Consider the following 26386-nt stretch of genomic DNA (forward strand, 5'->3'; position numbering starts at 1 on the left):
CTGAGAGTTGACGTTTATACATCTTAAAGTTGCCAAGTTTGAAAAACACTATTCTGGTTGAATATTTTATTATGATCTTAGTGAAATCTGTGATAGAAAATACAACACAGTTTTTCTAAAAAAACAAAATCAAAAACACAAACAAGATGTGCACAGGTTCAGGACACCAGACCTGGGCACCTATTGGAATAATGCCAGTTGGCAGAACTGGTACAGAGATTGCAGCTTTCAAAACTTCCTGGCAACTAAACACACATTGTCCAAGCATCTACAAGCCACTTCTATTTCATTAGATTTAGACTGACTGACTCCAAGGCAGCTCCAGGAAAGTCACAATTATATGTCTATCATCTCTTTCTCACAAAAAAAACAGACCCACCAAATATTATAATGTGAAATATATTTTTAAAATACCTTTAGACATCATTCTTAATTCCAAAACCCTATACAAGGGGACCATATTTTCTTTACCCCAAATCTTGGAAAAATGCCAATCAGAGTAGGAGTTACACAAATCTTTGGAGAAAATAAGATCTTACTTACGCAATGCAGCTTGTGAAGAATATACTAAGGAACGCCCATCATTACCTATGTTATGGCAGTAATATTCAAGGGCAGTACAGACTATTTTGCAGAAATCAAACCAAAACGGGAGTCTGGCATGAGTGGCTGTCTGAAAGGCCCAAGTGTTCCACAAGACAGCTATGCAAAGGCCTCATGCTGTTCAAGCAGAAGTTGTGTGTTGAACATCATGATTAACACTGGATTTGAATACTGCCCCATCCAAGATCTGGGGGATGTTTGGCTGGTTCAGGGTTGAGATGTATCTATTATCAGCATGCTGAAGATACTGATTGTTGAGCTGATGAATTACTTCAGCCTGCAGTTTTATATAGACCTTAAACAGGAGGAGCAAGAGTGCTGAATCCTGTTGGCACGTGACACTGGTGAGACTGAGGGAGCAATCTCTCTCCCCAAACAACATATTTGTGTAAATTCCTTATTCACGTTCCATTAAATTCAAGGCTGTTTATGTTTTTAAAGCAAGTGTGGGGGAAGCTTCTTTTGTGTCGCATTCTTATAACAAAGGAGAACAAAACAGCTATGATTTGTAAATTCTGACTGAAGTAATACATATCTCAGGTTCAGCCAACACGTTTAGCTGCCAGCAGATCATGAGCATATGAGTCAGTAGAAGAGCTTGTGAGGAAGAACCAAAGGGTGTTTGCAGTAATCAAGTTTTATATTGTGCAAATGAAACGCTTGAGAAATCCATATCTGACACAGGAAGCAGGGACATAATTTCTATCATGGGCCAAAACTGTACAGTGATTTAAATATAATTGCCAGTCTATCAAGCTCTGGAGAAATCAGGTAATTCAGGCAGTTCAAATGAGTATAAAGATATATTGTGAGCTTAAGCTGTCTACAAAAATCTGAGCTACTAACAGTTGACGGAAATGAGCAGGAATTAAGGCATTCAAGGGGGTTGGAGTTCGATCTCTTGCAGGCATGCAGGGACTCGTGATGCATTTGACTCATCCCTCCGGCTCAGCCTGGTCATGTCCTTCACAGTCCTTTTAATCCCTGGAAATGAATTAGCAACCATGTATGTTATGAAATTGTTACCATTCACTTTCTTAAGTAGAGAAGATAATATCAAAAACTAGTATCAGTTTTCCAACTTACAATAATAATTCATTTTTATAGTTAGAAGAGAAAAAAAGAGTAACAATCTCTATTTTAATACTATACCTGTAATCCAGGACTAATCTTAAATTTCCAGGTCTACTTGTTTGCAGCTTTATACTTCTGGCTCTGTGAAAAGTAAAGGTCTCTACAAAAGGAGTCTATATCTTTCATTAAAAAATAGTTTGGGCAGATGTTCAATGGAGTTGGGAGAAGTGGCTCTGGATGTGTTTCATTGAAAGAAACAACCATGTACTTGCAAAGAGAAGAATTCCTTTTCCAATCACTGAAGAAAAAGTGTAACGCAAGAGTGAACATACATTCAGAATTTTTCTGGTTTTCTATAATGCTCTTACAGGTTGAATCACATGAAGCACTCGAGTGGGTTGTGCAAAGAAAAATTACTTTATCAGCAATTTCTTTCTGAGTAGCAAGCCATTGCACAGTTCCTATTTCAGCAATTCTCCGTTTTTGCCACAGGTCTATTATAACATTACATTTACAGTATTCCTGTAGAAATTCAGCAAAACTTAGGACGGTATGCTGTAAACAGGCTTCTTGAGAATATACAACAAGAATTGTTACGGGTTTTTGTGCTGTTATAGGATGGAAATGAGCCAGATTACTTGCTGGACCTGTTTAAAAAACAACAACAGCACCACTGTTAAAATGAAACTTGGAGCAAGGAAGTTCACATTTAAGTAAGCTGAAAAAAACAGTATTTGTTATCTGGGAATATATTGTGGCATATAGTTTTACAATACAAATTAGCTGACAAACATACCAGTAGTTTCATATTCCTATGGGACAACAGAATGCTGTATGATAATGAATATGGTACAAACAAATTCCTCCATCAAAAACAAAATAACAAAGTCAGGCCAAATTGCTCAGGACGGGTATTGATGGTTTTGGTTAAGTTAGCTAATACTTTGGACTGTATCTAAAAAATAAGTGAGAAGCAGCTATCAGCTGAACTATAGAAAAGTGAGAGGTAACTGCAACACCATGTTTTCAGACTTCTATCTTCTCACCCTTTTGAGGATTACCAAAAGCAAGCATACAATCTGAAACCATTTTCTGTCTGCCCAAGGTACACAAGATGAGCAATTGTGAATGTCCTATTTGAAGAATCCACACTATCATAGTGGGAATTTCATGTTACTTAAGGCTATCTTTCAGATTTTCAGACCTTTTATCACTAAGTGTTGAGGCTGAATATATAATGCTTCCATGACCCATCCATGTAAGAGGGGAACAAGTGAGGAAATGTGTCAGTGTTAATAGGACTAACATCATAAACATATGAGAAAGGTGGAGCATGGAGTGACATCATGGCACATATTTTGTCATTTGAGCATCATTGTGGTTAGGAACACGTCAAAAAATATTCTGTCAAAAATTACAATCAAACACCAACAATATCAAAGAAAACACAATTGTCATGGAAGCCTAAACCCATTATACTTTTGTTATATATTATCAACAAAAGCAGCCTCCAGTGTTAAGTATTGCCAAATATAGCCATAGAGTGGAGTCGGAGTTTTAAATTCATGCTTGTAATTATTTATTCAATTTCACTTGAAACTTCATTGTGAAAAGCAGCTGGACTAGAAATATTGTCATCGAGTTACTGGCTTAATACTACAGTATTTCTTACATATTAAAACTAAAATTTATTATATGCCACATTTAACACTTTCTGCAGCAGCTACTTTCTATGAATAATTGTAACTGCTTGTATCTTTTCCTTTCAATGTTTGCTCTAATCTCTTTTTAAACATTCTCTCCATTCTTTCTACCTACCTCCCAATCGTATGTGCCATACTCAGATCTATTTGCATATGCTAGTGTTTGAGATGTCACAGGACTTGTTATTTTCCCAGTAAACGTTACAAAATACATCTGTATTTTGAAATCCTGCAGTTTCTTAGAATTTAGACAAGAATATGGATTCAGAGAGTACTTCCTTTTTCCTAGATGTCTCAGAATTGACAGGAAAAGTCAAAGTAGCACCTACATTTCAATCTTCTGAGTCTTCAGTTGTAGACAGAAGATAGAGGAGGGACTATAAACAAAACAGAATAAGATAAGCTCTTACCATGCCTACTCTTGAAATAAAGCATAGCAGCAACTATGCACACAATCAGAAGTAAAGTGATGGATATGCCAACATATGTTTTTTTCATATCTAAATGAGAAAGAAAACAGGTTTGTAAGATTGCAAGATTCTTTTAAAAGCTTAAAATTAATTTAATAAAAAATGAGCAATTGCCATTTCTAATTCTCAAAATATTGTAAAATGCATTCTTATGTATGGAAGTGGTGATACAGCACAGACGGAGGTGAGATATTAGAGTTTAAATGAGAAAATGTGGGAAATCTAAAATATGTCAGAATAACATGGGTGGTTCAGTCTCCAAATTTACAACCAGCAAAGCAATCTTCTGATCATGGTCTAAATTAGGAATAGGCAACTTGATGCTTCACAATCCATTTTGCTGAAACCTGCCAATTGGTAGGTAATTTTGGGAGGCTAAGCAGGTAAATACCACAGTGCAGGGGTGTCAAACTTGTGACATCGTTGTTGTCATGTGATGTATCACAATTTTTTCCCCCTTTGCTAAACTGAGCAAAGGTGTGGCCAGCACATGATGCATCTGGCCCATGGGCTGTAAGTTTGACGCCGCTGCCATAGTGAAAGCTTAAAACAGGAGTATTGCCATTAAAAAACACAACTCAAAACCTTCTGCTAAGAACTGAGACCACCTTCTTGTTTGCTACATCTGGCTCTAAGTTGTAGTTCTCAACCTCCCCAAAATGTAAATATTGACTCTGGCCACAGATATGTTGCTTATCCTACCATCATCACAATCACCCACTCAAAAGATCAAAAAGAAAAAGTCCCAGAAATATCTAAAATGGTAGCCAGCTAAAATGTAGAACTAATGGCCATATTCAGTGTCAATGTATCTTGTTAGCATATGCCCAGAGACAAAGGGAGTCTTTCTTTGGCAACCAAAGGCTGCCTATGTCAGACTGAGGACTATAAAGATCTTTGCGACATTTCCAGGACTTATTGCTTTTAGAATGCATAGAGCCAAATATGGGTTTAGCTTACTCACTTTCCAAACTAAAACTCCATGCACTCATACATCCATACACCTTCACCAATAAGTCTTATCCTGGGAATCTTCTCTATATTGATTGGGTTCTATAACATCCTGAACAGCAATTTTCCTTCTCAGGACAGTTTTGCAATTTGTGTTACTAAGGCAGTCTATTTTTTTTTCCTTGGAGATTTCTTTCCAGAGTCTGATTTTAGTCTATCTCTTACTTGCTGGTCATTAATTGCTATATAATATGTTCAATTAACAAACTGTATGTCTCTATGTCATAATCAAAATAAGGAGTTTCAGGTCTTTCTTCCTCCTCAACATGTACCTGCATCCTTTCTTCAAAGGATATTCATTCTTCATTCTTTTTACCCCATTACACAAAGATGATAAAGCCAAACCATATGATGTATGACTAGCCTAAGAAAGAGAAGGATTAGGAGTGACATGATAACTGAATGGCTATCATAGAGAAGAGGATGTTGATCTATTCTCCACTGGTGGTCTGCAAGAAAATTTTGGTGGTCCACAGAGAAATGTCACCCCCAGAGCACCCCTCAAAGCAATTAATACAGGCTGCGCAGGAACACAAGGCTGTGCTGCCCAAATGGCCCATGGGAACACAAGGCTTGAGTCGGAACAACACGAGGTAATGAGGGGAGAGGGGAAAGGGCAGAGGGTGGGAACTTGCCTGGCCACTGGGCTGCTTCTTTCCGCTTCTTTCTTCTTCTGCTTTTGACTGCACCTAAGGAAAGCAGCAAAAGTCTTTTTCTCCCCCAAACTCCACCAGAAATGAGTCTTTGGGACCCTGCAAGGCCTTCTGCTCCAAGAGGCTGCACCAGCAAAGACTCGTTTCTGGCAGAGTTTGGGGGGAGAGAAAGAAAGACTTCTGCTGCTTTCCTTGCAAGAAGCCAAAAGTCTCTCTCTCTCCCCCTGAAAACGGAGCTAGAAATGGTATCCTGTGATCCCAAATAAAGAACGATCGATAGAAAAGCGAGAGGGGAATTTTCCTGCAGACATTTTTGGGATTTTCCCAGGATCTCTGCAGGAAAATCCCCCATCCTGTTTTCCTACCGATCGCAGAATACCCCCCCCTCCCCTTCTCCCCTGAGAACAGAGCTGAAGAGCAGGTTAGGAATGTGGCTGCCTTAGAGGGGGTGGGGATGTGTGAGGGACCTGTGTGTGTGTATGTGTATGTGTGTGTGTGTGAGAGAGAGAATATCACTACCAGCCCTCCAAAATTAGATCATATCTCTCTCTCACACACAAACACACCAACGTCAGCAAACTACCATCAGTCAAAATTCATATCAGTGGTCTGCGGGATTTAAAATTATGAATTTGGTGGTCCCTGAAGTCCTAAAGATTGGCGACCCCTGCTCCAAAGCACATGAGGGCAGGACAAGAAATAATGAGTAGAAGCTCATTAAACAGAGATCAAAACTGGAACTAAGGAGAAATTTCCTGACACTAAGAACAATTAATCAATGGAACAGCTTGTTTCCTGGAGTTATGAATGCTCCATCCCTGGAGGTTTTCAAGAAAAGATTGAACAGCATTTATCTGCAATAGTATAAGGACACCAGCCTTGGGCAATTGTTTGGACTAGAAGACCTCCAAAGCTCCTTGCAGCCCTGTGATTCAGTGATTTTCATATTATTATCCTGTGATTTTCATATTATTATCCTTTTTTACACTGTTATTTGAATTTATCTTCTTCACTCACAATGTCCTAGAAATAAATTTATCTTTATATAAACCTAACAAAACTCTCTTCTTTTCTTTTTTTCTGACATGGAACTGATAAAATACTGAGTAGCTAAAGATAAAGGCTATCATGATCCGGTTTAAATTAAAAGATACAGAACAAAATAAATAAGCAGTTTAGAGACCATTCTGGGGAGCATATAGAAAGGTGATTTTTTTCTGCTGTCATCTTCTTGTAGCTTAGCGTATGGTTCCCATAAACTTTTATAACTTCCAACAAAGGTACTCTTCAAGTTATAACTACAGTTAGGACTTCTGTCGCTAAGAGATACAGTCATGAGTTGCATCTGATTTTATGATCTCTCGTCACAGTCTATGAACAAATTTGACTTTCCTTATAAACTCGTTGGAAGCCTCTGGAAAAGTTACAAATGGCAATCATATGACTCTGGGACCCTGAACCTGTGATAAATACTTGGGTACTGGTTCCAAATAGCAAATTTTGATTACGTCACCACAGGGATGCTATTCTGGTCATTAGTGCAAGGACTGGTCAAAGTCACTTTTTTCAGTGCCATGAAAACTTTGAAAAATCGTTAAATGAATGGTTGTAAGTCAAGAGGTGCAAGACTCGAATATTCCATTGAATCTTGACCATTCCCACCTTAACACTTTTCTAATAAATACTGGCATTTTTCAATGAGAATATTACTATCCCATGGAAATCATCTTTTATCTTCCTGATGTGTCTTTCTCAATGTGTTCTTTTTGGTACTTTTCCACATGCTGTATATGTTGAAATCTGCTGGAAAATTCTTCCTGTTTCTGTGGCTTCTTTTGAAGGCCACTTATTCAAATACATGGGATAGATTTACTCATTATCACTATTCTACAACATTATACAATGATTGGCATCACATAATAATGTTGAAATTGAACAGAACATTATCCAATACCTAGTTTGTTTACTATGAAAGCTGTAGAATTTGGTTCTGCAAAAGAAAGAGAGGGGGGAGAAGAGAGAGAGAGAGAGAATTCTGATTGCTTGAATTAATTATGTACAATCATATTTATACCATCTACTATCTGCTACATTTTCAGCACGCACAAAAAAACTAAACCTGAATGAAGATGCCTTTATTCATAGTTAACACATCAGTACAATATTTGCCTCTCTCCCCATCTTCCAGTCAAAATCTGACCTAAGTCACATTGGGGCTATCACTGAATTGCATACTATGGGTTTTGGCTGCCTGCTTATTTGAGTGTTTTTGTTACTTTCTGGAGTTTCTTGCCTAAGCAGGGGGTTGGACTAGAAGACCTCCAAGGTCCCTTCTAACTCTGTTATTCTGTATTCTGTATTACTTACTCACCAAGATTATTATTTTATCTCTTGCTCTTCCTATAAAATTGCTCAAAGCAACTAATATAGTTTTTTTCCTTACCCTCCAAGCTTTTTTATTCTCACAAACCTGTAAGAAAATAGTCTAAGCTGTCTGAAGCTGCCTAAATGAGCTTAATGATCTCATTGACCAATCTTAGGCTTACACTAAGAAAATTACCTTAGCATATAAAGCTTAATGTTTCCATCCATAGATAAACATTTAGAAGTTTCAACTAACCAGGGATACGTTTTTCATTGCAAACTGTTTGATAATACGAGTATCTTTTGCAGTCATTTTGACATCCTGGAAAATAAGGAATTAGCTGGAAGAAGAAAAGCATAATAATAACACTGATATTATTATTAAATACAGTGCTTAAGCATTGCTTTTATATTTAATTTTGTATTGAAAATTTCTTACAACAGTGAAGAAGGTAGCTGTGAGAATACAATTGTAGAAAAGAGATCCATTCTGCACTTTTTCAGTTTAAAAATAAAAAAGGCATGTCCCATAAAAATTAAATCAATTTTGGTTATATATGCATATATTCCAATAGCATAAACTGTTGTTGGAGGAAACATCTATAGGATAGAATTCCTAAAGCACTCTGAAGTGATATATAAGTCTAATTCTATTGCTATTAACCTCCTTTCCTGCAAAATGATTAACCCTCCCAGACCTCTTGAAGAAAGATAGTACTGTCAAGGCTTATTTGAATAATTATCCCCTCATACACATTGATGAGGCAGATAGCATCAGGTGTAACTTGTGTTTCAATGTTTGGGCCATAAATCAGAAACATTCATATAACTGTTCTAATTTAATATTTTTCTTACAAACGAAAATAAAATCTTACCTCTTTAAATATTATGTATCTTTCTTGATCATTCATTCTTATTTTTTCTGAAACTCTAATATTGTTTCCCTATTCCAAGAAAATCCAGATAAATGTATTACAGAACTTTTCAAAAAGTTTACTTTTTTTTTAAAAAAAGTGACACTTTTATTTCTTATCTGTTCAGCTTGTAATTGCATGATGTTTTTCAAAAGCTAATATTTACATTAATTTTGACTTTATCCAATCTGGTATCATCTGTGTTCAACTCTTATCTGCCTTAGTCATATAATCTGACAATCATCATACTCATTCCTAGTTTTATAGCTAAAGAAGAAAAAAATATACCTTGGTAGTAGGCACAACATGAAGAATCGAATTATTGCATTCATAAGAGTCACAAAGATGGATTTTATATTTAGAACAAAAGTTACTAGGTGTAAAATTCACTTCTAGTTCAAATTCCCTGTTACATATTGTTATATTTGGATCCCATAAACTCCCTGTGAAATTAAAAATAAATCCAGATTAAAAAATATGACTGATGTTTTCATTGATTTTACTTTAAAGCACACATGGCTTTCAGATCCTGGACAGAAAAAACAGATTAATATAGCACTTTTCTGCTGTTATAATAGTTTTTAGAAATATTTAATTTAATGTGTTTATTGTATTTACTGTATGTTTCAAAATTATCCCATGACTTTTAAACATATACCGGTTATTCCTTTTTATGAGAACATCCCTTTGCAAGTAATTTTAGGTAACTTTTAGGTGACAATTATTGCATGAAATGATGAATCTGATATTTTCAGACTGGGCAACAGGGGAATAATCTGTTTCCTAGCACCAAAAGACAACAGTAAAATTAACCACAACTAAATTACATAAGACAAGCAGGATCTCTGATTAAGAGATGGCGAATGTAAATAAAAGAAAAATCTAAACTGGTGCCTGTCATTTGTGTTAGGATAACAGCGCCAGTTTTCCTTTTGTAACCTTCCCAGGGTCTTTTCAGCTGGGCATGCTATAAAAGTGTTAAATAGATACAAAAACAAACAAATTCCTCAACCGGCATTAACCAGGGACTATATTGATCCTGCACAACAGCAAACAGGAGAAAAAATGAGTTTGCTTTTTTAAAATAACTTCTAATTGAAATCTTATAATGACAGAATTTTATATGCTAACACTACCTACATCAGTTAGAAAAGAACTGAATTGAAAAGCCATGATTGTATACTAGTGTAATGCACAATTTCCTCACATAGATTCTAGTTCTAACAGGTTACAAAGCTATGCAAAAATGCTGTTAAGGGCTGTTAATTAAAATGGGCAGGAAAAATAACATAATCAAATATTCTTCTGTAGTTAACCAAAAAATAGCACGCCTCTTCATCCTCTTGGTGCCCCTGGATTCCCTGGCACTTTATTTGTGAGTCATAGTTTATGGTCCCCATATGCTTTATAATAAATTTTAATGACCCTTAGAGTAATGAATTAATGAAAATAAGTGCTTACCTTTTTCTATACAGTTTTGGCAATATTTCAAGCTATTATCTTCACAGTCTGAATTTAAATAAGAGTTTTTGCATTAGAAATTATGAACACTTATAATATCTAAATCAATTGATTCCAGTTATAAGAAAAAAAAAACTTTTAAAATAAAGATTAGGAAAACTGCATGAAAGCATAAGCCACCGAAGAGCAAATGAACACATTCTAAGCTACTAGGTTAAATATCATGCTTGTTCTAGTTATCAAACAAAACTCAGCTGCACCCATTACTTTTAAGTACCATATTTTTCGCTTCATAAGACTAACCCCCCCCCCAAAAAAAAAGTGGGTGGAAATGTCTGTGCGTCTTATGGAGTGTATATTGCATCACAGACTGTGAAGTTTTGGTGAACAGCAGTCGGGCCGCAGTGGCAGGGTCCTTTTACACAGTGGTGGAATTCAATTTTTTTTTACTACTGGTTCTGTGGGCGTGGCTTATTTGATGGGCGTGGCTTGCGGTCATGTGACTGGGCAGTCATGCTTGGTGGTCATGTGACTGGGTGGGCGTGGCCAACCCAATGTCACTCACATCAAGGGGTGCCTCACCTGGCCCCTCCCCTCCCAGCCATTCCTTGTCACCCAGCCTCAACTTATCTATAGTTCTGTAAAAATGTTGTTGACCTTTTTTGACTTTATTATCTGCATACCACAGATGTACTTTCATGGACCACTGAAAGGAGGAAATGCTCACCTGCTTTACTCAAGAGTGTGATAGGCAACAGGCTTTTAAGGGGCTGCCACAAAGAAAGGGGGACAATGTATCTTCCAAAGAAGCAGAAGGCAAACAAGAAGCAATGGATGGAAACTGAACAGAGAGAAGCAACCTAAAACTAAGGAGAAACTTCCTGACAGTGAGAACAATTTACCAGTGGAACGGCCTGTCTCCAGATGTTCTGGGTGCTCAATCACTGGAAGTTTTTAAGAAAAGACTGGACAGCCGTTTCTCTGAAATGGTATAGGGTTCCCCCCAAGGTCCCTTCTAAGTGTTATTCTGACACCTTTCCCAGGATTTCTACTCAGAGTTTGGCATCCTCAGTTTTCTTGCCTGAGATGGGGGTTGGACTAGAAGACCTCCAAGATCCCTTTCAACTCTTGTTAAACACATGTGTATTTTATGCTCTGGACTATTGACATTGAATGCATGTAAACCCTGAAAAATATGTGGTAGCCTTGGGCAAAAGAAGGCAGAAAAATCACTCTAGGTGTAGGGACAGTGTAAAATATTAACACATGATAAATAATGGAACAATTAAAAATAATAGCACAGAGTTTTATCTCTCTCTCTCTCTCTTCCTATTTTTCTTTCTTTCTCTCCCTTCCTCTTTCTTTCTTTCTTTCTTTCTTTCTTTCTTTCTTTCTTTCTTTCTTTCTTTCTTTCTTTCTCTCTCTCTCTCTCTCTCTCTCTCTCTCTCTCTCTCTCTCTCTCTCTCTCACACACACACACACACACACACACACACACACACACACACACCACTTAACAGAGAAGCATTGTGGAAGTAGCTCCTTTAAATTTCTCCAAGGCTTGAGCGGATTCCCCCACCCCCTCTGTTAGACCGCACTCCTTCTCACTCCAGCACTTTAACTCACAAGGGGAAAGCGATACTTGCAGCGTCCATGGGGAATCCTTGGAGAAGTTTTTAAAAGACCTGCTTCCAAAATGCATTTCTTTTACGTTGCAAAAGTGCTCCAAGGCTCGATTCATCCCCACCCAGTCTGTCAGACCGTACTCTTTCTCACTCCTGACACTTTAACTCATGCGGGGAAAGTGATACTTGCACCGTCCATGCCTTTCTTCCTTTTCCCCGGGGAGAAAGAGGATGTGGGGAACTGAAAGCTAGGAGAGCGATCGCAAGTGAGCAACCGGGTGACCAGGTTGGGGGCGTGGACAGCCAGGAATTGCCACCGGTTCGGCGACCCATGCCAAATAACTGCTACCGGTTCGCCCAAATAGGTGTGAACCGGTTGAATAGCACCTCTGCTTTTACAGTGCTGTTCTGTCTTTGTCATTGCCTGCCTCTTCTGTCTCTTTTCTGCAGTGCAGGAGTCAATAGGAGAGCTAGCACATGAGAGGACACTTATCTGTGGTCCTCTCAGGCTCTGACTCCTGCCCTCACTATACTGCTGCTCCATATTCAGCGCTCCATATTCACAATGAGACTGCGCTCCATATTCACAGTACTCTGATTTTTTTTTTTTTCTTGTTTTCCTCCTCTAAACCAGTGGTGGTATTCTACCGGTTCGGACTGGTTCAGCCTGGTTCTGCTGAGCCAGTAGTGGTGATGAGCAGCAGAGACAGAACTGATTCTTTCTGCTGCTCTGCTGTTGGGCTCACCCATGCATCCAGGTTCCCCTATTCACTTTTATCCTCTGAATTTGAAGCACAGCTGCTTTGCGTGGCATAGCAGAGTGCTGCACAGCAGCTGCTGAAGTGACCAGGAGAGTGCAGGCTTGCAGGAGGTAAGTTAGAATGAGTCTGCGCCTGCGCAAATGCCTCTGCGCCTGCACAAAGTACGTGTTTGGCACGCATGTGCATGCAAAGTGTGTGCATGTGCGCAAAGCGCACTCACCAAGCCATGCCCACCGAACCGGTGGTAAAAATATTTGAATCACACTACTGCTCTAAACCTAGGTGCGTCTTATGGTCAGGTGCGTCTTATAGTGCGAAAAATACGGTATATGTATAACAGTTTTATATATTTATATATATATATATATCACCTTAAAATTACAGAAGCTATTTAAAGGTGAAAATTTGTAAATCAACACTATTTAATCAGTTACCTGGAGAAATTAGATGTTTCTGTATTTTTGAATGATCCTCATTTATATTTGCTGGTGGAAGGTTATAAACATCAATGAAGTAATTAGTATTTTCTTCTACAGAAAATCCAACAAAGTTGAATTGCCACTGTAATTAGAAGGTTATATAATTTTGGATATGAACTAGTCCACTTTCTTTTTCTGAACAATATTCTTTCAGAAATGCAAGCAAATCAGAAGCATATTCATTTATTTATTTATTTAATTTATATTGCCGCCTATTCGCCCATGGCAACTCAAGGTGGCTTACACAATGTAATTATACATATACTGTATACTTCTCACTTACTCCATTTTCCACTACTGATTGGATCTGGTACATTAATGAAATACTAAGATGACAATATCACAAAAAAATTATAATGGGATTTCTAAGTGCATGTTTATTTGCCCAGAATAAAAAAATTAGAAAGCAGTTGTTGCTTCCAAAAACCATACATGATGCAGTTTGTTGGTCTAAATTTGGTTTATATCAAGCACTATCTTGCCAGAATTAATCTGCTATTTGATCAAACCATTTTGGGAAGTCTTGTTAAGAGTTATCCCCATCATAAAATCTGACACAGAAGTTAATTCAAATGGAAAGACATTTTTTAAATTATAATTCCATGTATCAGCTTGAACCACATCCAGCCTTAGGATTTCTCTTAAAATAAAACCATAAATTTTTAACAATCTTTTAAATAAGAATTTATCCTCGTATGGGATACAATGAAGGCATATGCCAGAGGCTTGATAATAGACTATACAAGGAAAAGAAATACCATGAAAAGACTAGCCTCTAAGGCATTAGAGGATGAGTATAAAGGACTTGAAAAAGAGCTACAGAAAATGCCACAGAAAAAGGACATTAAGTTAAAAATGGATATAATTAAACATAAAATGGGACTAATGGAAAAAGAAGAACTAGCACAGAAAATCAGAGGTGCGAAACAGAACTATTTTGAAGATGCAAATAAACCAGGTAGATGGTTAGCATATAAATTGAGAAAGGAGAAAGAATCAAGGAAAATATTGCAATTAATAGATGACCAAGTTTGCTATGGTAGTAAAGAGAAGAAGGAAATTATACGAGACTATTATGGGAAACTATACATACAAGAGAATATTGATGATGAAAGAGTTAAACAGTACTTACAGAATGCTAACCTACCCCAGATACCTAAAGAGATTGAAACAATGTTAGAAAGCAATATAAGGATGATGGTGTTAACTGAAGCACTTAAGAAGCAAAACAATGGAAAGACACCAGGCCCAGTTGGACTTCCGGCAGAATTTTATAAAACACTACAAAAATCGTTGAACCTTCCATCGCTAGAAGTTATGAATGAAGTTATGTTAAAGAAGAAGATACCCAAATCATGGTCAGAAGCTTATATTACACTTGTCCCAAAAGAGAAGGCCGATCCATTATAAATCAAGAACTATAGACCTATTTCCTTACTAAACGCAGATTATAAATTTTTTGCTTCAATATTGGCAGAAAGACTTAAAAAATACTTAAACAATTTTATCCATCTGATCAAAATGGATTTCTGCCAAAGAGACAAATTAAAGACAATATGAGAGTAATCTTGGACACTTTGGAATATTACAAGGCACATTCTGAAAAACAAATGGCTTTGATATTTTTAGATGCACAGAAGGCATTTGATAATGTGAATTGGCGATTCATGTTATTACAGCTGGAACAGATGGGCTTTGGTAAAAAAAAATTACTCAAGCAATAGAAGCTATATATCATAACCAAATGGCAAAGGTAATGATAGAGGGAGAACTGACAGACTCTATCGATATAAGAAAAGGAACAAGACAAGGGTGCCCACTATCATCTTTGTTGTTTGTGTTAACCTTGGAAGTGTTAAACAGAAATATTAGAGAAGAAAAGGATACAAAAGGGATGAAAATTAAAAAGGAAGAATTTAAGTTGCAAGCATTCACAGATGATCTGGTTTTCATTTTAGAAGACCCACTAGAAACAGCATCAAAATTGATAGAAAAGATAGAGGTATATAGAAAGGTGGCTGGTTTGAAAATAAATAGAGAGAAAACAAAGATCTTGACAAAGAATATGCTATCAAGACAAAAGGAAGAACTGGCGGATGTATTGAAAATTCAGGTCACGAATAAGATCAAGTACTTGGGGATACATTTGATAGCAAGATGTAGTACACTAAAAGAGAATAATTATATCAAACTTAAGCAGCAGATAACGCTAGATTTGGCAAAATGGGAAAATTTACAACTGTCATTAATAGGGAGAATATCAACAATCAAGATGAATATACTACCCAGAATTTTATATTTGTTCCAAACAATTCCAGTTAGGCTTGGAAAATATTATTTTGAAGATTTAAATAAAATTGTGTTGAAATATATATGGCAAGGTAGGAAAGTGAAAATAAAGTTAAAACTTTTGCAAGATGCAGAATAAGAGGAGGATTTGCTTTGCCTAATTGGGAGTTTGTATTACCAAGCTACAAATTTGATGTGGGTTAAGGAATGGGTAACATTAAGAAATACTAGATTGTTGACATTAGAAGGACATGATCTGTTGTTGGGGTGGCATGCTTTTCTATGGTATAAAGGAACTAAAACACAGGGGTATTTTAGAAGACATTATATACGGGAGTCTCTGTAGTTAAACTGGGAGAAGACTAAAAGGCAATGTTATTTGAAAATTCCAGTATGGCTATCAACTATTGAAGCATTTTCTTATCCTATAAAATATAAAAAGGAACAAACAGTTAGATATGATGAAATATCGAATGAAAAGGGTGAACTTAAATCTGCAAAAATTAGAGGAACAAAGTATAAAGATGAATTGGTTTTCATATGCGCAACTACGTTCAAGCTATGAAAAAGATTCTAAAACAGAAGGTTTCTATGATAAACTGATTGACTTAGATAAGATTTTGACAGGTACTGATGAAAAGGTGATTAAAAAATTGTATGGATATTTATTAGAAATTAAACTAGAAGAAGAACAAGTTAAAGAAACTATGATTGCTTGGGGGAAGAATTTTGGATATGGGATTGATCTAGAGAAATGGCAAAAATTGTGGTCTCAAAATTATAAAATGACAATGTCAACAGCATATAAAGAAAATTTGTATAAGATGTTTTACAGGTGGCATTTCCCCCCGACAAGAATAGCAAGAATGTTCAAGAACAAATCTGAAAAATGTTGGAAATGTCATCAGATACCTGGCTCATATTACCATATGTGGTGAACTTGTGCGGATGCCAAAAAATATTGGACTAAAATCCACACATGGTTGGAAAAAATGACAAAAAAAGCATATAGACTTGAAACCAGAGATATTTTTATTGGGAATTTTACCTGAAATATATAGTAAAGAATCGAAATACCTGATTGTAAATATATTAACAGCAGCTAGGATTGTATTTGCTAAAAACTGGAAAAATGAGAAAATACCATTACAGGAGGAAATCATTAAGAAAATATTGGAATGTGCTGAAATGAGTAGATTGACATTTGAAACCTAAGAACAAGATAAACAATTTTATAAAATTTGGGATCTATTCTGTCAATGGTTAGACAATAAAACATGGTAATGAAATATGTAGATTCTTAGAAAATAATAAATATATAAAGATGTATTCTTTTCTTATTATATCTACAAAATGATTGTAGGATAGATTTGAGATGATAATATGAACTGTCATAAAACAGATTAAGTAAAATATGGATTATTTCGTAAAACATGAATGAATAAAAGTATAGTCAAATGATTGATTAACAATGATATTAATGTATTTAATATTTGATTGAAAATATGAGAATATATACAATGTAATTGTAATTGAAGACTACGAAATGGAAGCACAAAACAATTTGTAAACCAACCAACACTGTATGTATATATATGGAAGATGGCTTGATGTTTTTATGTTTTGTTTGTCTATGTTTGTCTTAAAAACCAATAAAAAAATTTTTAAAAAAGAATTTATCCTTCAATGTTTGGATATAAATTACTGTAGTATAATTATTTGTGATTTATTGTGCACTGATTATTATCATTGACATTTAATTTGATTTTAAGAATGACCTGCAGTTTTAAAAATCAATGTAAGATATTATCTTTATTTTTATCTCACAATAATTTTACATAAAAATAGATTTTTGTATTTCAGCTCAGAAGATAAGCTACAGTACACTATTTTTGTTCTATTGTACAGAAACAATTTCTACTCCAACTCACCATGTTGTCTTAAAAGAAATAATTTACTGTTGCATTAGGTAAGTAAACTGACTAAAATCATATTCTAGCAACACAATGTAACAGCAGCAAACCATAACTTTAAAAAAACTCTTACTTTTTGATGCTCAGACATAGTTTGTTTTTGAAATTCTTCTAAGTAGTCACATCGAATACAGCCATGATAGAATTCACATATCTTTGTTGCCTTCAAGTATGTTATACTGGCTGCAAGATAATTATTTTGTCAATGTATCCTAGTTTGTTTTCAAGAGGTTATCAGTAACAGTGCCATTCCAACTACTACAAATACAATGGCAGATTTGTGGTTACTTTTACTACCTTGAGCCAATTCTGCATCCTATTCCATACATCTATCTACACGGATTCCAATACTGAAGTATATATTTGTTCTCTTACTGCTGGATTTTAGATGTAATCAAAGTGTTGTACCCTATGACTATTATTAAATGTTGTACCTGATGATTCTTGACTCTTGACGAATGTATCTTTTCTTTTATGTACACTGAGAGCATTTGCACCAAGACAAATTCCTTGTGTGTCCAATCACACTTGGCCACACTATTCTGTTCTATTTTTTGTGTATCCAAATCAGACAGGAATCAGAAAACAGAAACAGCAAGGGAAAACTGTATATTTTTAATCCTCCTACCCCCGATTAAAAAAATTAAGGAAATATCTGTTTGCATGTGCTTCCTATTTTTAAAAAAGCTTTTTGTTAACATATACATAGCAATACCAAAAAAGTTAAAAGTACTTTCAGTTACCCTATTGCCACAGAGCCAAGAAGATGCTTGAAAAATGTTAAGGAAAGAAGGTTGTGTCCTCTTTTCTGATTTGATGTTTCTGCCAGATGGGACAGCAATAAAGAGATTTGCATTCTTCTAATAACTTTTCACATTTGTTCAAAGAATTCCGTTTCCTGCTCTGTCAGTTTGCCATTTAATTACTGTGCAGTTGATTAGACTATCAACAGAAAATCTTAAAGCTAGAATTTCTTCAAGATACTTGAGTCAGATCATGACTCAGTTTTCTAGTTACTTGTTTGTCAAAAAAAATTTTTTTACTAATAAATTAATTCATGACACAGAAAATTCTACAAGACAGATGTAAAATCACTGAACCAGTAGTTACACTGATCAGATCCCACCCCTGTTTGGATCTATAGTGTCTATAGTGAGCTTGTATGTTTGTTATTACTTGTGTGTTAAAATACAACAAATATTACAAGCTCATTGTAATATATTCGTTATCATCAAAAAAAAAGGACATTGAAATGTATTATCAAAAAGAAGCTGACTTTATAATACTTCCCCCGGAATTTTTCATTACTTGAGAATTTAACAATATTACATTTATTTATTTACTGATTTGGGTTTATACATTCCTCCAATCTCAATATGATTCTTGACTATTTACATACCTTTTTACAATTGTACATTTAAAAACTATTTTTAAAAAAATCCAGGAGAAAATTTTCATAAATCAGCATAGATAATATTTGAGATTATTTCTCACGAAATTTTTGTCATCTTTACTGCTTTCCACATTCAGAATTTCAATTAGCTTAACTTAATTGCACAGGTCAGAAGCATAAATATATTTCCTTACTTTTTTATTACTGAGTTGATTTATTTAACAAATTTATATGGCTGCTCGTCTCACAAAACATGACTCTGGTGAAAGTCTGTGGAGATTCTCAATCATTCAGGTCATGGTTGTCCCAAATGGAAAACATCCTGCAGCCACAAATGCTCCACACACACTTGTACTACTCAGGTGACCATGAGGATACAGTTAAACCTCCAAGTGGCCTCAATAGCACTCTAAAAAGAATGCAAATGACCAGCTGTCTGCAAGGAATATAAATCCTCCCATCCTCCACCATCCAGGGAGAGCTGAAAAAGCTTCTTGGATGAGAAGCCAAACATCTTCAAAGGAAAAAGGAAAAAAGTCCAGTTGCCTCCTAAAAGAGCACCTTTGAGACATGACTGGCAAACACAGAAACAATTAAAACAGCACAACCAATCTTAAAAGACTGAGCTTAAATCAGAAACCTCTGTGATCATATTAAGAGCAACTGCATTCTTTTCGCTGATGATGTAAAGCTGTTCAATACCACAGACAATACTGCTACCCTTCAAAAAGATCTTGACTATGTATCAGAATGGTCAAACAAATGGCAACTTCAAATCTCAACAAATAAATGCTCTGTCTTACATATTGGCAAAAAAAATCAGAAAATAAAATATAAGCTGAATAGTCAAGATCTTGTTGATGATCCAAGCTCTGTAAAGGACCTTGAAATACTCATCTCTAATGGTCTAAGTGCTAGAGCCCACTGTAACTACATAGCCAAAAAGGCATTAAGAGTTGTTAACCTAATCCTACGTAGCTTTTTCTCTGGTAATATCACACTACTAACTAGAGCAAACAAAACATTTGCTAGACCAATACTCGAATACAGCTCATCAGTCTGGAACCCACATTACGTATCTGATATTAACACAGTTGAGAAAGTCCAGCAATATTTCACAAGAAGAGTTCTCCACTCCTCTACTCGTTGTAGAATACCTTATGCCACCAGACTTGAAATTCTAGACCAAAAAACCGAGAACTACGCCACCTTCGGTACTATCTAAGTATAGTATATAAAATCATACATAGCAATATCCTACCTGTCAATGAATACTTCAGCTTCAACCATAACAACACAAGAGCACACAATAGATACAAACTCAAGGTTAACCGCACCAAACTTGATTGCAGGAAATACGACTTCAGCAACAGAGTGGTCAATGTCTGGAATAATCTACCTGACTCTGTGGTTTCTTCCCCAACCCCCCAAAACTTGAACCTTAGACTGTCTACTATTGACCTCACCCCTTTCCTAAGAGGTCTGTAGGGGACGTGCATAAGCGCATAAACGTGCCTACCATCCCTGTCATTGTTTCTTTTATTTTTCTTATATGTACCCATTTCATGTATTCATAACTATGTATATACTTATACCTATTATCTTGTAAGAAATTGACAAATCAAATAAATAAATAAGTAAATAAGTAAATAAGTAAATAAATAAATAGAATAGAATAGAATAGAATAAAAACATGAAAAAGCCAAGATTGTGGAAGAACAATCACCTAACACCATACAACCACCTTGCAGCTTTCTCATGGGTATCCCAAGGTTTCTGGAAAAACACACTTTAAAGCTTGCTGGAAGGCTACTAGGAATAGCGCCAACTGCACCTTAGGGGAGTAATGTTCTAGACCAGTGGTGGTAAATCTATGGCACATGTGCCACAAGTGGCACACAGAGCCCTCTCTGTGGGTACATGCACTGTTGCCCCAGCTCAGCTACTCTGCACATGCACGTGCACCTCCTGCCAGCCAGCTGTTCTTCGGGTCTCTTCTGCAGATGCACAGGGGTGGGTGCATGCACAGGGAGGCATGTGTTGCATTTTGGGTATGTGCGCACTTATGGCACTTGATGCCAAAAAGGTTCGTCATCACTGTTCTAGACGGTAAAAGCTGCAGCAGAGCAGGCACGTCTTCTGGGTCCCACCAGATGGAATTCCTTAGCAGGCAGGACCTGCGGCATACCTCTCTTGCTGGACTAATGAGATAAATAGACATAACTGGGAAAAGGCTCAAGAAACCTGATCTCATGCAATTTAGGGCTTTGTAGGCTAAAATCAACACCTTGAATTGTACTTAGAAGCAGCCGGGAAACCATGGCAGCTCATGAGGCAAATGTCTAATGTGTGCCATCCTATGGACACATAAAATTATTAGTGCAGCCACACTGTTTATCAATTGAAGCTTCCAAATGTTCTTGAAAGACAGCCACATGCAGAGCATGTTACAGCAATTCACTCTGGAGGTGACCAGGGTGTAACTCTGAGCACAGTCTCATGATCCAGAAAAGCGTACAACTAGCATACAAAATGAAATTGTACAAAGGCTCTCCCAGCCAAAACTGCCACTTGATCCTCAAGCAGAAATCATGAATTTAGGACCTCCAGATTGTTCACCAGGTCTGTATAGGGTGGTACCACCTTATCCACTATCAAAGATGGTAAAGCCCTAGATCCAGAAGGCCCAAAATGCCAGAGCTACTTAGTTTTATCAGGGTTAGCGAAGGCCTGTTGTTCTCCATCCGAAGCCCACAGCCTTCAGGAACTAAAACAAGACAATCACAACATTGCTTACTTCCCAATCAGGGTAGGAAGGGCATATTACAAGTGAACATTACAGTATTTATTATATTGGAAAGTATTCATTATATTTAATACAAAATATTTATCAGCCTATTACTTAAATAATGAAATTTACCGTCTGCATTAAGGATCCAAGTTATGTTAAATTTGCATATTCCTTGTATTTCAACAATCTTGATGCTGATATTGAAAACATCTGCTGGTGTGAATCTATGTTGTTGTTCCAACTCAGGATGAGGCCCTTACAAAAAATGAAAGCGAGGAGTGAGTATATTTGTAGGGAAAACCTCCAGCTTATTAGGCTGTCCCAACTAGCCTGCAAAGGCCTTGAAGCCTTGGATGAGGTACTCTTCCTTCTCTGAACACCACCATTCATCCCCAGAAAAATTCACAATGGCGGACATGTCATTTAGAGTTATCTGCTGCCTCGGCTACCCTTCTAGAAAGGGTATAGAAAAGCCAACAGCCATAGAATTAACATCTATAGGAGCTGGAGAGTTTACCAGTAAAAGTCCAGCTGCGGTATATTTTTGGCTATCCTATACCTTCCTCCAAGTGAGAAGATTTAGAATTAAAGATCTCTTAATAGACTTTGGCAGCCATTTTACCTCATACCTTTCCTGAAGGAGACGTAAGAAGAATCAAAATAATTCAAGAAATGTATGTGTACTTATTTAGCCAGCAGAAACATCCTCCTTATTGTCATCAATAAATTTCCATTTGAAATGTGATTCCCAAGATCATTTGCTTATTGTATGTCTGTTTTAAGTTTTTATGATGGCTACAATTGCCATCAGAATACATTCTGATTCAGAAAATGAACATTTTTTCTTGTATAGGAATGCCATTATTTTTTTCAAAGTGCAAATATTTACATTGAAATTTAATTTTTTCCATCAAATGTTGGAAATGTGATCTTGATGTCCTGGAATACATTATACGGTTCATGCCAAATCCAAACCCATCCTTCCTATGAGTCATTTTATATACCTGATTCATTTCAGTAATACCTTTCAGGAAGTATAAGTCATGTCATGACTTCACCCTTCCCTGCCAGTCCCTTGTAGTTTCTTCATTCACTTCTTCCACTACTAATTCACAACTGAAGATATTAACAGTAAAACTATCACAATATAACATTAAAAAGAATGTCATGTTCTAAAGCCTACTCCCTTGAGAAAGTCGCTAGTATTTATTTTCAGGGAAATCAACATCATTGCATTCTTTAAGCATTATGGATTTAGTTTGCTTTACGCAAAAGCATTGGAGTGGAAAGATTAAAGATTATCTCCAGGAATGATAAATTCGTCAAGGAAGAGCAAAAGTCAAGCAGGCATATGATGAGTATACTTGTTCGATGCACAAGGTCACAAAGCTTCATATATTGATGATATTTTAAACCACCTACAATGGTAATGAGGTGCATGAATGTCCAATACAGAATTTTCACAATGTTAACACCTAAAATCACATCTTATTTATACATACCATCTTCTTCATAGCAGATGATACGCTGTAATGAAAAAGAAAACCAGGATTAAAAGAAAAGGAAATGTAATAAATAGAACGTTACTTTCTAGGAAAATTGTAAGCTGCCCAGTCATTTATTTAGATGGGCTACTATAGAAATAACTGAATTACTGAATTAGGAAATGTTTTTGAGTAAAAGTGATCAGAGATTGGGGATGAGACTGACTGACTGATGAGCAAAAGAGTTGGAAATGCGGACTAATTTATGATTGCATTTATATTCCACCTCTCCTCAAAGGTGCTCATAGTTAGATAAATGGATTCATTCCTCTTTCACCTTCATCATTTTTCACTCCTAAAAAAATCACTGGCAAAATGGATGTTAACCAGTCAGAGAAGTATGATCTCAATCTAATGATTTAAGAAGTTAATTTAATGTTAGCTATGGACATGGCACTTAAAAAAATTAAAATATTTTTAAAATATTCATTAAACCCATAACTTGCTTGAAGGCAGATAACAGCATGTCAATGATAATGGAAGATATCTTGCAGCAGGAATCATATATAAAAAATAATTTTCCATAGCTCTTTTTTAATTGCTGTCCTTTAATTCCAACAAGAACACTGTTTTCAGCCAAATGTTGACCTTTTTTGTACCGTTATATGCATTTGAACCCAGAAATTATTGGCCTTTTTACAGGTCCATCAAGAAAACATCTCATCCCCAATCTCTGATCACTTTTACTCAAAAACATTTCCTAATTTCAGAATTAAGTCTTCAAAAGTTTATTTGCATCAGGCTGAGGCTAATTCGGTTCTTTTTTAAGTAGTTTCCCTAAAGCATGCTATGACAACAGACTGTTGCTGACATGCCAACTAATATCAATTTATATATTTATAATACCCCCCAAAAGCCAGACTTCCTAGGTATTTCTGCTGAAATCTTCAGCAGGTCTCCCAAAGCCCTGCCTGGCAACCAAACATCTCCAAAGAAGAGGAACGCTGAACCTTTTGAAAGCCACTTTCCAGGCAGAAGTTCAAATGCCTGAACTTCTTCAAAGCTTCCCGAATTTGTGCGGCGAGGAGGGAAAGGGCAAGGCTCGAGGCCAACGCAGGGAAGAAAAAGCGCAGTCACTTTGGCGCATCGCTTACCGGCTGGACTTCGCCCTGGAAGCTTTTCCCGCTCAGCACCCAGCCCAGCAGCACCCACGCCGCAGCCTTCATCCCGGCCCGGCTCTTCCAGGAGCCGCCTCCTAGCTACTACCTGCTTTTCGCTCGAGTGCTGGCTCGCTAGCTCTTCTCGCTTAGCCTCTTGAGGAAGTCGGCTCAGCTAATTCTCCTGGCCTCCCTCCCCGCTACGTTTATATCTTTCCTCCGCCCTGCGCCTCATCGCAACCTATAGTTCTGCCAGGAGCCCTGCCAAATATGGGTTAGATCAGAAGAGAAACAGAAAAAAATCCAGTTGCACGTTTCGAAACCGAGGAGCCGGAACGTGCAGACTACCAAACTAGGTGATTCTCAGCTGTGGCAGCTTGGAAATGTGTGGATTTCAACTCCCAGAATGCTGCTTGGGGAATTCTAGGAACCGAAATTCACATTTTGTCAAGTCTGTAGAGATTCCCAGGTATCCAGGTTGACTGAGAATCTCTACAGACTTCTAGCTATACAATTTGGGATGAGCACCCTTTGAATGGTGTGGGAGTAGGAATGGATTTCCAGAGGAAAAAAAAATTGCAGACTACAGGAACCAGGAGCACTACTCATGTGTCCCTGAGGACACAGATCTCCAAGTGCTTCAAGGACCCTCTAAAAGGATCCAAGTGACCAGCTGTTTGCAAGGAATATAAATCCTTCCATTCCCCACCATCCAGTCAGAGCTGAAGATGAAGCTTCTTGGATGAGAAGTGAAACATCTAAAGGAAAAACAAGAAAGTCCAGTTGCCTCCTGAAAAACCACCTTTGGGACACAAGCTGCCAAGGTTGAGAAACACTGCCAGAATTTACAGGCTTCCCAGACTGAAGAACAAGTCGCGGATGCTGGTAGAGCAGCACCTCTTTGATAGTTTCTTCAGTTTCGCCCTCCTAATTTTCAGACAGTGTTAAGGGAGTCCTGGGATAGGGTAACTTAAATAAAACAGTCAAAATTATTAACATGAATTGGTTGTATTATTTAGTCTCCGGCTGAAAGCCAGAAATTTAGTGTGAGGGAGCAGGGCTCAGGGGAAGCAAGCAAGGTAGCTGCCAATGGTGCCTACTGTATTTTTCCTTTATTATGGTATTGTTCTTGTCATAAACAATATTCTTTTATATTTTCTATATAACTTCTCCCATCTTTTCACTCTCTTAATTATGTTTTATTTATTTCATCTTATTTCAAAATCATTATGCTTATATCTTTTGTCCATTCTTTACCAATCATCTATTTATCTCTTCTCTTTAACAAAAAAAATATAAAATGGTTAATAAGATATGAAGGGTATATAAGGTGAGCATGAATTTGATTTAGGTCTGTCAAAAAAGATGTAACCCGGGGCTAAGCCACTTTTCAAAAGAAGTTCTATGTTTTGTGTGTTGATTAGTTATGTTTGATTGTAAACTAATAAAACCTTGGAGGAATGAAACCAAAGGGAGAGAAATTGGGAAAAGACATGTATAAATGACAAATAAGGAGGTTTTTTTTTAATGTTTTGCTTTAGGTTATGTATTTTGTGTGCTTATGACTGATTGAGAATTACTAAAACTTTGATAGAAAGAAATATAATTGAACAAAAGTGAAGGGAGAAATAATGAGAAATTTGGAAAAGATATATGTGTAAATGGAAATGTGATAATGTGGAACTATGCTTTAAAAAATAATGCTTTATTTGCCTTGTTAAAATTTATAAGTAATTCTTAGAAAGGAGGTTTTATACTTTTATGTGTTATGTTTTGTTTGTCTTCAAAAATCAATAAAACTTGTTCTTAAAAAAAACAATATTCTTTTACACCATTCATTCACAATTTTTAATTAGCTGTATCTTTTTTATACTATGGTATATTGTATCCTACAGACACAGATATTCTTGAAATTGAGTTTTTACTATAGTATCCCTGCACAGCCAATGCATTAATATGTGCTTATATGCTTTGCTAGTGCTTTGGCTGTAGACTACATGAAAGCTCAACTTCAAAACATTATTTACTTGGCCACTTGTCTCCCCCCATCCTAACCTACTTTATCAGGTTGCAAAGAAATTCAAAATTGGAGTCATTTATGCAACTTTTAGCGGAGAACAAAACTATTTCTGTAAAATTATTAATATTATACAAAGATGGCAATATTACCCTGATATTCCA

The 26386-nt window shown here is 36.4% G+C and overlaps 1 protein-coding gene across 10 annotated transcripts; it reads right to left on the reverse strand.

The window, feature by feature from the left end:
* Window positions 1–1224: 1224 nt before the first annotated feature.
* IL17RB (interleukin 17 receptor B) lies at window positions 1225–24356 on the reverse strand. Of its 10 annotated transcripts, none has more exons than XR_015741638.1 (13): window positions 24203–24356; window positions 23067–23091; window positions 21694–21819; window positions 17454–17563; window positions 13074–13200; window positions 10254–10301; window positions 9081–9235; window positions 8754–8822; window positions 8075–8200; window positions 7469–7504; window positions 3791–3880; window positions 1756–2324; window positions 1225–1587 (listed from the first exon to the last, which is right to left on the reverse strand). XR_015741638.1 is itself a non-coding variant. In XM_026721360.2 (13 exons), exons 1-12 carry the CDS (start codon window positions 24272–24274, stop codon window positions 1789–1791), a joined length of 1479 nt encoding a protein of 492 aa, XP_026577145.2. In that variant the 5' UTR covers window positions 24275–24356; the 3' UTR covers window positions 1225–1587; window positions 1756–1788. The 10 variants fall into 10 exon arrangements, 6 of the variants coding, with proteins under 6 accessions (XP_026577145.2, XP_087779990.1, XP_087779991.1 ...); XM_026721360.2 differs by having other exon boundaries at window positions 8135–8219; XM_087923864.1 differs by lacking the exon at window positions 7469–7504 and having other exon boundaries at window positions 8135–8219.
* Between the last annotated feature and the right edge of the window lie 2030 nt (window positions 24357–26386).

Source organism: Pseudonaja textilis, chromosome 2, assembly GCF_049901715.1.
Source record: "Pseudonaja textilis isolate UNSWEBS1 chromosome 2, rPseTex1.2, whole genome shotgun sequence".
Classification (NCBI taxonomy): domain Eukaryota; kingdom Metazoa; phylum Chordata; class Lepidosauria; order Squamata; family Elapidae; genus Pseudonaja; species Pseudonaja textilis.

Bases quoted from the DNA above. Each gene is read 5' to 3' on its own strand.
- IL17RB (XM_026721360.2), bottom strand. From the start codon at position 24,274: ATGAAGGCTGCGGCGTGGGTGCTGCTGGGCTGGGTGCTGAGCGGGAAA. The intron at 21,820-23,066 runs GTATGTATAAAT...ATTTTTTGTAAG, and splicing joins CATCTGCTATGAAGAAGATG to GGCCTCATCCTGAGTTGGAA. The intron at 2,325-3,790 runs GTAAGAGCTTAT...TTTTTTAAACAG, and splicing joins TTATTTCAAGAGTAGGCATG to GTCCAGCAAGTAATCTGGCT.